This window comes from Pyrgilauda ruficollis, unplaced genomic scaffold (assembly GCF_017590135.1).
Source record: "Pyrgilauda ruficollis isolate IOZ18807 unplaced genomic scaffold, ASM1759013v1 scaffold164, whole genome shotgun sequence".
Lineage (NCBI taxonomy): Eukaryota > Metazoa > Chordata > Aves > Passeriformes > Passeridae > Pyrgilauda > Pyrgilauda ruficollis.
Genome location: NW_024515209.1, coordinates 1,393,426 through 1,405,515, shown reverse-complemented (window position 1 = coordinate 1,405,515; position 12,090 = coordinate 1,393,426). Strand labels below are relative to the sequence as shown.

Below are 12,090 nucleotides of genomic sequence, written 5' to 3'. Positions count from 1 at the left end.
AACAACACAGGGGGGGTCAGGGTTCCTCTCCCCCCCAAAAAAAAAAAAAAAAAAAAAAAAAAAAAAAAAGTGGACTGTGAATATTTCTCCTTAAGTTTTTATAAACATAACTGATGTAATATTTTTACAAACACATTAAATGTCAATATGCTTCTTAAACAGCGTGTCCTGAGAGCATGGAAGCTGTGAACAAAGCCTGATTGGCAAAGAGCAGTCTGGAGAGGCCTCCCTGGTCGGCTCACCTGCAGGACAGGTGCCCTGAGGACGGGATCTGTAACAGAGCCCATGGCAGGACAGCCCCTCCTCTGGTGTTGGATAATACCTTTTTCTGACCCAGAGATGGGGCAACTGAGAGGAGTTGAAAGCCTTTGATTCCATTTTCAGTCTCATGAGAAGGGTGAGACAGTACAGATGTTATCATTCACTCCACCACAATCAGAAGCTATTTCCTAATTCCAATACACTGTAAGTGTTCCTTGGCCTGTCAGCTTTAGCCAGGCCATGCTGCAGATGCCTTAAAGCCAATTATCTAATGTTGGAACCCAGGATATCTCTCTGGATGCCCTGCATGGCTCAAAGCCCTGGCAGGGGCTCAGAGACCCTGGTAGGAAGCCAAAGACACCTGGAAATTTGATCTCAACCCATGGAGCAAATTACCAACTTTGTATGAAGAATTACAGGTCACAAAAGTTTAAGTAGCATAGCAGTGGCAATCAGAGGGTGAAGGGAAAAATTTTGGAGCACTGTACAAGGGGGTTTTGGACCTTGTACAGGGGGGTTTGGTTGAATATGAAGAACTCCGAAAGAAACAAAGACTTTCTGCCGCGGGCGAAATAAACTGTATAAGAACTGCTACCTCGAAGCAGTGTGGACGGGGAGGTCAAGGCACCAGTGAGGGGGTGCTTTCCTCTCGTTCACCCGTATCATCGACCGGGGGTGATACGCTGTCCGTTTGGGTGGTGGCTATCAGACTGTTATTACGGTCGCGAAATAAATTTTATTTTTCATATTTTTATTAAAATTGGCTGACTCGCAATTTTCATTTATAACAGAATGGAAGGGCCCTCTGGATCCATCTCCTGCAGCCTGCTGGACAGGAACCAGGAGCTTCAGACTGCTCTGAGACAAGAACTCGGTGAGAAGGTCAAAAATCAAGAACATGGGAACACACACAGGAACAGACAGAAACACTGTCAGCCTTACAAGGCGTGACACAGGGAGTTTCTAGAAAAGAGCTCAAAGAATTACTATTATGGGTCAGATATAATTATCCATACTTAGAGACACGTCTGTTATTTGAGTTGGGATTTTGGCAAGAAGTTAACAGGCACATACATATTTTAGCTGCGAGGAAGGATGAGACAGCTCTGAGGTGCTGTCTCCAGTAAGAATCATGTTAGAGGCTGTTATGAATAAAAAGTTATCTATTTCCCTTCCTTATATGCTCCCCTTTTCTGTGTTGCACTCCTTCTACATCACAGTCTTTCCAAACTGATCTTCCCTCAAAGACTGAGGACTTACCAAGTTTTCTACTAAGATCTCCTGCCCATTTATTTCAGAGGCTATCTCGAATAAATCTCAGAGATCAGTTACTGGACACAACTCCCACAGAGGCAGAGCGGGGAGGCAGAGCTTGGCTCTGACCCCAGTTAGCCCGGGGCAGGCAGGAATGTCACTGCTTCCAGCCCCATCACCCCGAAAGTCCAAGAGACCTCCGAAACGCCCTGAGACCCCAGAAACGGGAGGGGGTTTGGGTTCCGATTCAGACGCAGACACGATCCCACTCCCAGATGAATTAAGGCTTTCTCCCAGCGAGAGTGAAGGGACGGGACACTCAGAGTGTTGGAAAATAATTAAATGTAGAAAATTTGTAAAATATAATGTGCAGGTAAAATAGGAATTTATAACCGTTTGAAGTGTGTTGTAACTTTTGGAGTGTGTTGTAAGAGTGTAACCATAGAATTCAAGCAACCGTAAGGAATGTTTAATCAGGGGAGGGAAGCAAGAATGATGATTTGCACACAATGGCCTGGGAATAATGATAGGTACCTGATTTATAATCTTGTTTGTGGCTTAAGGAATGTATCACCAGTATCACGGGGAGCGAGTTGCCAAGAAAGGGGAATTGTTGGGGAGTCGTTGCTTAGAGACTCTGTAACAGACTGCACGGTCCCCAGCCTCCCGGGCCCTCAATAAAGCACCGCACAAAGCGTACGCGTTCTGTCTCTGCTCGGGCAGCAAGAGGAGGCGGCTCTGCCGACCCGCGGGAACCGGAGCGGGATGGAACGAGAAAAGCGGCAGGACCGGTGCGGGGCGTGCGGGGGCATCGCAAGGACACGGGGGAACGCGGCAGCGCGACGGCGGCCGGGGACAGCGGGGGCGCGGAAAGGCCTCGGCCGGCTCCGTGCCAAGCAGCCGCGAGCGGCGGGACGCGGGACCTCCGCGAAGGGCGCACCGAGCAACGCGGCCGCCTCAGCCCCGGCAGCCAGCCGGGGCAGCTGCACGGCTCCTCGCGGCACCCGTAGGAGACGCACGGTGGTGACGCAGCACCCGGAAGTCGAGCCGCGGCGATCCGCTGGAATGGCGGGGCGAGGGCTGCACGCAGGGGCAGGGGAGGAGGAGAGAGGGTCACGAACAGACACCGCGGGGAGACATCAGACGCGGAGCGGCACAGAGACAGTGACGCCAGTCCAGGGGAGACGGGAGGCATTCCCGAGAGCGCGCATGCGCGGAAGTCGAGAACGAGACGCGGTCGGGGGCGTGGCCGATCCCCTGTGACGTCCCGAGCGGGGAGGGGCCGTTCGCGGAGCGCCACGTCCCGAGGCTCCGCCCCTTTCCGGTCCCGGTTCCGTCCGTCCCGGTGGTTCAACCCTCTCCAGCCTCAGGGGCCGTTCCTGTGTTCAGCCTCCACTGCCCGTTCAGCCAAAACTCGCGCAGCCGCGGTCCCAACCATCACAACTGCGGCGCTCGGCCGAGGAGCCGAGCGAGCGCGTGACGTCATGGCGGTGTCCGAGCAGGTGACAGCGCCACCCCGTGGGAGGGAGGACTGAACGCAGGACAGGCCAGGCCGGGTCGGCAAAGCCGCAGTTCTCGCTCGTGGTGAAATGCCACAATGCAGCGGCTTTTTCCAGCTGCAGACAAAAAGAAGACTATATCAGAGAAGACAGCAAAAGCAAGACAGATGAATTATCCGTCAGCTTGGGAATTCGAAGAATCGTCACGTGAAGCACAACCAGAAGAAGAAGAAGAAGGCATAATGCGAATCACAACATCAGAGGGAATTCCAGCGTGGATGTTTTCAGCAGCAGAAGCAGGAATGGGATGTACTCCGTCATATGATACAATGAAAAAGATGCAGTCACAAGAATTTCAAATTCCGTGTTCAAAGTTGGGAGCGAGGTCAAAGACATCAAGTCAAAGAATATTTACAAAAAGGATCACCATTTACATCAAAGACTCCAGTGTTCATGAGATTGCCAGAAGAGCTTCCAGAAGAAGAAGAATACACAGCAAAGGACTGGGAACGAATCAGAAAAGAATTGTCCAAGGAAGATTTGATACAGGGATCAGGAGATCTGACAGTGCCGGTGACCTGTGATGCACAGGGACAAAATCCTGGGCGGGTCAGGAGGTGGTCAGAGACTTAGCAAGAGCCGTCCAACGTGGCGGACTGGGTTCAGCGTGCCTCAAACACCTTCTGAAGGGGAATTCAGCACGTACGACTCGCGCCGTTGGACATTCGAAGCCTTGTTCAGAGGTGCTCACAGGCACGCAGAATCCCACCTGGGAGAGAAGGTGGCGAGGGAATCTGGCGGAGCTGAGGTGTTGCGATAAGGCACGAAATGATGACACAGACACTGCTGCTCTCGAGGGGAACAAAAAAGAAGAAGCTTTATTTTCTGACTCCAACATTTATAGTTTTCCAAAGGTGACAGTGGATTGGAGGGTGACAGTGCCACCTCTCCAATGCCACTGGACAGACCAAGGGTCCATCAGTTCTCTCTACTTCTATGAAAGAATGCAAAACATAGGTTATTTACGGAACTGTGTGTGAGAAAGTTTGTTGAGAGAATGTAAACATCAAAGGGCTTAACAAAAATCAGAGCGACACTGAGGAGCAGCCGTCAAGGCGGGCCAAACGCAAACCTGGCTGAGGCACAGCGGGCGGGGGCCCTGCAGGTGACAACGCAGCAGAACGAGCGCCGCGGCGAGTGCCGAACGACGGAGAGCAGTCCCGCAGGGTGCTCCGGGAGTTCCAGACGTGCCGTTCTCAGCGGCCAGGCAAGGTCCCACGGAGCCCTGGTCATCGTTCACAGACCGACCTTCGCGGGCCGTGCGTCGGCGGGCGCAGCTGAAGGCGAAACCACCTCTGGTGGAGAGTTTGGCGCTCGGCAGCGCCAGCCCGCATTGCCAGCGGGCCGTCGTGGCAACGCCGGGCAGAGATGGTGCAGGCACGCAGCCAGGCAGGAGCGCCTCGGCAGGCTGTGTCCATCCTGAGGAACAAACTGAGAGAGAAGGGGAACAGCGGCTGGGAGAACATGCCGGAAGAAAAGGTGGTGGAAAAATGCTTCAGCAGCACAGTGAAATCCTCGCGGCCATTCCGAAGGGCAAGCCAAGAGGTGAGCTTCACCTGCAGGATTTGGAGAAAATCCTTCAGTCCCTGCGGGGACGTGGGGTTTGTTTGTGTTTTAACAGATGCAAAGGCCAGATGGATTTCAGTGGAGAATGTGAAACTCTATCAAGAGCAAGAAAAACGTTGAGCATTCGACAAGCAAAGGTGTGGACTGCGCAGAGATTGCAACCCTTGAGCTTCACCCAAAGAAGATTGTGGGCTTTGGGCTTTTTCACGGGTGTGGGAATCAGTGATGTACAGTTTTTGTTAGATGATAGTTTTTTACATTTAAATGGGATTGTAATTCTTCTGCTCCTTTTGGCCATGCATTTTCCAGTGCATCTGGCAGGTCTTGAATGAGGCTGCCAAAGAGGTGTTTTTGTGGCAAAGAGAAGGGGGAGATGTTGGACCCCAGGACATCTATCTGGATGCCCTGCATGGCTCAAAGTCCTGGCAGGGGCTCAGAGACCCTGGTAGGAAGCCAAAGACACCTGGAAATTTGATCTCAACCTATGGAGCAAATTACCAACTTTGTATGAAGAATTACAGGTCACAAAAGTTTAAGTAGCATAGCAGTGGCAATCACAGGGTGAGGATTTTCCTGTGTGGGGGCAGAGACAAACAACAGCAAACCCTGAAAATCTAAAACCCCTTGTAGGTGTCAGTACAATGCATCTGTCACAGCTCTATTTCCCCAAAGTATCTAATCAAATTTCTAAGGCCATCCTTTGAGACTTGTTCCTGGCTCCATTTCTCTCTCAGCAATGTCTGTCCTGTTCCAAGGCATTTCTGTAACAGCATTTCTTATCTCAGGGTTTGCACACAGGTGCACACTGTGAGCCTTCTGCCCGGCCCTGAGATCTCTCTGCAAATCCATTTCCCACACTCTGGGTCTGTTTCATGCTGGGAGTGCCACTGTGACCTCTGTCTTATCCCCAAAATGTTCCTTCTGCCCCCTGCAGATGAACTGGGTTTCCTCCAAAATATTCTTTGTCCCTAGCATGTTACCTGAGGGTCTTACCCCAAAATTTTCTCTGGCAGTCTACTACTGACCACTTTAGCCTCAAAACTGCCAGCTCCATCTTGGGTCTGCCTCGATCCTGGTCACCAGAGACCTGCCGAGTCACAGGAGAGGAGAGGTGGCACGGAGGGGCCCCAGCAGGGCGTGGGGCCAGGATGCATTCATTCAGGGCTGGTGGGACACGCTGGAGCCCCGGCTGTTCACGGACAAACGCGGCAGCAGCCAGCACAGAGGGTGCCAGTGGTGCTGGGAGAGAGCTCCTCAGCAGAGCCCGGCTGGGGAGTGTGAAATGAACTCCTGAGGTGCCTCAGGCAAGCACAGCTGCTCTCCTGGGAAACAAAAGACAAGTTAAGAGCTAACCCCGTGTGGAACCCCCCTCCTGCAGACACCCCACAGCAGTCCCAGCCCCATCCCCTGGGCTGGAAGGGGATTCCAACACGTGCTGCACCTCAGTGCCACTCAGGTGTGAGCTGGAAGGGGTTTCCTGTTGTCATCAAATTGCAAAACGTTCCATACTGTTGTCTCTTTGTCACACAAGTTTCAAACCTTCTTGGTGTGGTTTCACAGGCAGCTCTTCAGAGCACTGGCTCTTGCCTCCTTCACAAAGTAGCTGACTCCAGCCAGCCAACCCACTCTTTTACAGCATCTTCTTCTTCTTGGTGACAGCTGTGGCCTGCTAAAGTCAGGCCTGCTCCTCACCTTTGATAACTGGCCCAGCTGCGACTCCTTAGGGCTGAGATGACTTTCTGCACCATCTTTATTTTCTTGTACTCTACCTCCCCCAGCCTCCAACGAGTGCTGCCTCTCAGTGCCGGTCAGGTGAGCTGGCCTGAGGGACACTGGTGGTGCCCAGAATCCATTTCACTGTGGCACACGGATGCTGCAGCCTGAGCTGCTGCCAGTGAGGTCCAGGGCAAGGAAGCAGGAGGGCCTTTGCTTGGAGCCACGGGTGTTGGACCCAGCTGTGCACGGAGATGCTCAGGCGCACACATTCGGGGTCCAGGCTCCTCTCCCCAGGGGCAGTACCAGGATAAGGGAATAGGAGGGGTGGCTCAGGGACTCAGGAACAGACACAGGAACAGGGGAAGGAGCCACTGGGGTCTCAACAGCTTTTGGGGGAAGCTGCTTCTGTCCCCAGCCCAGGGGATGCCCCCAGGGGCTCCACAGGCAAACGCTCATGTGCTGTCTTAGGGAGACTGGTAATGTGTACCACAGTGATTAGGGTATGTGAAAAACGCCAAGCACTTGTTCTTAAAAGTTTTTAAAGTTTAACGGTAATAAAATGGTTATAATAATAGTAATATAATTAGAGTAATAAAATTTGAACAACTGAGATTAGGACAATATGAGACAATAAAAACAAAGAGTTACAGACAGTCCAGGTATCTTTTTCTGGGCAACACAAGCCCAAAAAAGGACCCACGTTAACAGAGATTAACCCTCAAAAACAACAGCCTGTTGCATATTCATATACTTCATGCATGATGCATAAATTCCATTCAAACACAGGATTCTGTCCATCATCAACTTCTCCTCTTAATCCTAACGGCATCTTCAGGCCTGAGCGAGGCAGGAAGAAGTTAGTTTCTCCTGATAAAAGAGCAATAAATTCTCTTTCTCTGAAAGATTCAGGTGTCCTGCAGCCGCCATCCAGTGGGAGCACCTCATTCCTTTCTAAAAAGAAATCATTCCACATACATAGTTCCTATTTCAACTACAAAAAGTTACCTTTTAACTATGAAACTACATCTACCATACTGTTAAAATGTTAATACAGCACAACTTTCTAACACAACACATATAATATTCATTTTAATATTTGCGAAAAGCCAATCATAAAGTATGCATTTTTCACAGGTTACAATCACATACACAAGCTTATGCATATAACAACATCTCTTGCTCGCAGAGTTTGCTGGGATTTTCTTTTTCCAGTCCTTAAACCACTCTGATTGAATCTTCGTGCCATCTAGGTGTGACTTTCAGAGTTCTTTTGCTTTTGCCAGGCATCCTGTTGGCCAGGTCCAGAGTCCCTCGTGTGTCAGAGTCCCCGGCGGGACTCTGCCGTGCTCTGCACCCAGGCGAGGCTGCTGCTGCTCCTCTGCGAGGGCGTTGTGCCTGAGCAGCGGCCCCGCCGGGCCCGGGCCGCCGTCCCTCCGCCGCGGGAGGGTCCCGGCCGCCCTGGCCGCGGAGCGGCTGCTGGAGGCGCGGGCGGCGGGGCCGTGGCTGTGCGTGGACCTCGGCGTGGGCGGCGGCATGAGCGAGAAGGTGCGGGGGTCCCGGGGGTGCTGGGAATCCCGGGGGTGCTCGGGGGTCCCGGGGCTGCTGGGGGTCTCGAGGCTGCTGGGGGTCTCGGGGCTGCTGGGGGTCTCGGGGGTGCTCGGGGGTCCCGGGGGCTGTTCGGGGTCCCGGGCGTTGCTCGGGGGTCCCGGGGGCTGTTCGGGGTCCCGGGCGTTGCTCGGGGTTCCTGGGGCTACTTGGGCTCCCGGGGGCTGCTGGGGGTCCCGGGGGCTGCTCGGGATCCCGGACAGGCTGTGCTCGGCGGGTGACCGAGCCCGGCGGGAGCGCAGCCCCGGGCTGGGCTCAGCGAGCCGCGGTGTCCCCAAGGAGAGCGGCCGCCTGGCCTCGCAGATCCGGAGGCTCTACGGGGCGAACCGCCGCGCCGCTCGGCCCTTCTGGCTGTGCCTGACCGAGTTCGCGGCGGGGACAGCGATCTACGAGCAGTGCTTCCGCATGAACGACGGCTTCGCGGGGTACCTGGTGAGGGCCTGGAGCCAGGAGATCCTGCCCTGAGCTCTGCATCTCATCTAGAACTAGTCAGTTGTTGCTGCTGTCCCTTTCTCAAAGCACCCCGAGATCTTTTGGTGAGGAGAGAATTTAATGGAGTGTTTAGGTGTGTTGATCAGTGCCTAGAACAGAAATATTGTCCTAGTGAAAAAGAAAAACCCCAGGTCACTGGAGATCTGTAGGATCCACCAGACCTTTGACAGTTTGTATGTCCAAAGCAGCAGTGTCAGTCCTGGGATATCTCTGTGTCTGGGAGGGGGCTTTGTTCTGGCTCATGTACCTCAGGCTAATGGGCTGCTTCACTCTGTCTTGTGTTTTGAGATCGATACAACCCCAGAGAGTTACCTGGACCTGTTTCCTTTGGAGGCCATTGTTTATCTCACTCCTGACTCTGAGAATGGTAAGTATTTCACATGCTTTAGGAAAGGGAGAACCAGGACAAAAGGCTGACTTTTAGAAATTTCTTTCTGAGGCCATTCCATGCTTCAAACAAGTTGTTCCTCACATGGGCTGTCTCACACTGCATGAGACACACTGTGTGCTCAGATCTGGTGCTGGTTCTGTGCTGGTGGGACCTGTGTGCCCCAGGCTGGGGTGAGGGGCTCTGCCCAGGGCTGTCCTTGGCAGGGGGGTGTGCTGGGGAGCGCTGTCCTGCTGCGTGCAGCTGAGCCCGTGCCTGCCCTCTGTGTAGTGCTGGAAGACGTCGATCCCAGCAAGGTGTACGTGCTGGGAGGGCTGGTGGATGAGAGCATCCACAAGGTGCGTGGTGCCTGCCCGTGAGCAGCCACATCCCGCTGCGGTGCCTGCCTCCCCCGGCCCTTCTCCCTCAGGCTCTGCCTGCACCCAGCAGCGAGCTGGGAGAGGCTGCAGCAGCGCTGCCAGCCGCAGGGCAGGCTTGGCTGGTGGCCGCTGTGCGAGGCCGTGTGTCCGTGTGTCTGTCCGTGTGTCCCTGCAGCAGCTGACCCTGCGGAGGGCGCGGGAGCAGCGCCTGCACACAGCCCGGCTGCCCATCCGGGAGTACATGGTGAGAGCCCCCAACGCCAGGAACTACCACTCCGAGACGCTGGCCATCAACCAGGGTGAGGGCTGGAGGGCACGGGGGCTGGCTGTGCCCCCGGGGTCCCTGTGCACGGGGCCAGGGGGCTGCTGTGGGGACAGGCCACGGAGGGACAGCACTTCTGAGACCTGTGCCACCTCAGCCAAGGCTGGCAGTGGCAGGGAGGGGTCTTGGTGTCCTGTACCCCCGTGGGCTGGCACTCCTGGTCACAGCAGAGGATGTGCTCGTGCTCCTTCTCCTCTGCAAGGGGAATGCCCCTCTGTTGGTCACTGCAGAGGGGCTCGTGACCCAGGCCAGCTCCTCAGAGCTTTTACCCCTGACGTGAGGATTGTGTTGCCCCTCCATGGACACAAGGCAGAGGAAGTGGCTGGGGACTCTGTGTGCCCAGGGCATGGGGTCTCCCTGCCTGGGAGTGGTAGTGGGAGCACAGCAGGTGTGGCTCACTACAGGGGGACACTGGCAGGTGGCACATGTCAGCCATGGCAGTGACAGGGGCACCTCACTCTATTTGACACAGCCACTGCTTTGCCCAGAGCTCCCTAAAGTCCTCTCCAAAATGCCTGTCTGCCCCAGGTGAGCTGCCTCAAGCAGCAGCTCATCAGCTGTTAGGTGGGGGACCTTCCCTGGGTCAGCTGTCATCACCTCCCTCGTGTTTGGTGGGCGTGTGGAGCTGCTGGCACCACTGTCCCAGCCCGTGTGTGGCTCAGCCCCTCTCTGCTCTGACAGTCTTTGACGTCCTGTCCACCTACTACGAGACACGGAGCTGGCCAGCAGCCCTGAGGGCTGGAGTTTCTTCTGGAAAAGGCTACGTGCTGCGGGACACAGCGGATCAGGTGGAAACAGCCCAGAGCACCACTGCTGCCCAAGGAAACTCTTTATTTCGTGCTGAGGAGCCGCACAGGCAGGAAGCAGCAGCATGACTGTGCACAGGAGACAGCTGTTTCCAGCAGAGTGAGGACCTCGTTGGAGCAACACCTTCTACCTCAGGAATGCGGTGCTGGACATCGCCCGTGGCCCCCAGCAGGAAAGGAAAGCCTGGCGGAGCCTGGGATCAAGTGAAAACTGACAGGAATTCAGTTTTGCTTCTTTGCAGCTGTTTGTTTGTGACTCCTGCACCTATGCTTGTTCTGAGGTGGGGAGGAGAGCTTTAGGGTGTGTTCTTCATTTTATTGAAACAGAGTAAGGTGAAGTTAGGATTGCAAAGCTTTTGGGCAAGGGAAGCGCCCTGCCAGGGGACAGGAGAGTGCTGCTCCTGCAGGAGATGGGCAGCAGCTCCCAAGGGCACTGTGTCCCAGCAGCTTAAACCCACCGAAGGCTTGGTGGGTTGTTGAAGCCTTTGGCTAGTTGTATGCATCTAATATAAAATAAAAGGTTTAGATCCCCATTGTGTCCCTACAGTTACTGATGAGTGGTACCTCGTCACACCTGGCACACACAGGTCCCTGACCCCGTGTCCCTGCTGCAGGTACCTGGGCTTGGCTGTGCCCTGCACGGAGCAGTGTCGCTTGCCAAGCCACAGCAGGAGCGTGTTTGGTGCAGCTGAGACCATACATTACCTCAGCCACTGCTGCCAAAAGAGCCCTGAAACCTCATGGCCAGTGGCAGCAGGACCTGAAGGTCATCTGAGGTAAGTTTGGTTATGTGTTTTCATTCCTCTCTCACAGCAAACCCTTTCACAGCCCTGGGGCTTGTGTCCGAGTGCGTGTGACAGTGGGGAGTGCAGGAGCACTGGGGGTTTAACCCAGCTGCTGAGCTTTAACCCAGGCCAGGGCTTAACCTGAGCTTAAGCCATGACAAGAGCTGTGTTGGCCAGTGCCTGCTGCTGTGCCCTGGGAGCTCTTGGCATGCTGCACGTGGAGATGATCCCCTTCAGTGTCCCAGAGCCAGGGGACAGTCCTGTCCCCACCGTGCCTGGGGAGAGGTGGTGCCATCACTCAAGCCCACCCGTGCCCCTCAGCTGCCGAGTGCAGCCCCCCACAGCTCCCTGGGGAGAGGCAGCCACCCCCAATATCCCCCGGTGGGCTCAGCAGGAGGGACTGGCCGTGCCCTGTCCCAGGCCGAATCACCTGTGGCTCGCACCTGGCCAGGTGAGCGGCACCTGCGGGGAGGGCTGCTCCCGGCCGGGGAGCCCCTGCCGGTCCCCGCAGAGCTCTGGCCGCAGCGTTCCGGGGCCGGGGCACGGCCGGGAGCGCTGCCGGGAGCCGCCGGGGCCGGTCCCGCCCCGCCCGGGGCAGCGGGCACCGCGCGGGGCCGCACGGCTGCCACCACCCCTCCGGCCGAGCAAAAGCAGCTGGACGTGCGATCGCTGTGTTCCCTCGGCCACCGAGGTGCAGAAAGCCACCTGGGGTCCCTCACATTCGGCCAGGGCGGGGGTGGATGTCCCCTCAGTCCAGAGCCTGCCCGGAGAGCAGCGTGAGCGAGGCAGGCTGAGCGGCTCCCACTCGGAATTCCCCACGGGTGGCAAAGGCAGCTGAGGGCACGCCGTGAGGCTGGGCACCTGCACAGCCTGCGGCAGCCAGGGGACGAGCCCTGGGCGAGACACACGCACTGGAGTGCTCCAAGAGCACCTGGGGCACGGCTGCTCTTGGGGAGCCACCCCAGTGGGTGTGGGCA

The 12,090-nt window shown here is 55.6% G+C and overlaps 1 protein-coding gene across 1 annotated transcript; it reads left to right on the top strand.

Annotated features, from left to right (window-relative positions):
* The first annotated feature begins 5,788 nt into the window (after positions 1–5,788).
* Positions 5,789–10,861, top strand: TRMT10B (tRNA methyltransferase 10B). The gene is made up of 8 exons (XM_041463328.1): positions 5,789–5,807; positions 6,419–6,452; positions 7,607–7,901; positions 8,241–8,393; positions 8,742–8,820; positions 9,112–9,179; positions 9,376–9,499; positions 10,204–10,861. Exons 1-8 carry the CDS (start codon positions 5,789–5,791, stop codon positions 10,395–10,397), a joined length of 966 nt encoding a protein of 321 aa, XP_041319262.1. The 3' UTR covers positions 10,398–10,861.
* Positions 10,862–12,090: the final 1,229 nt, after the last annotated feature.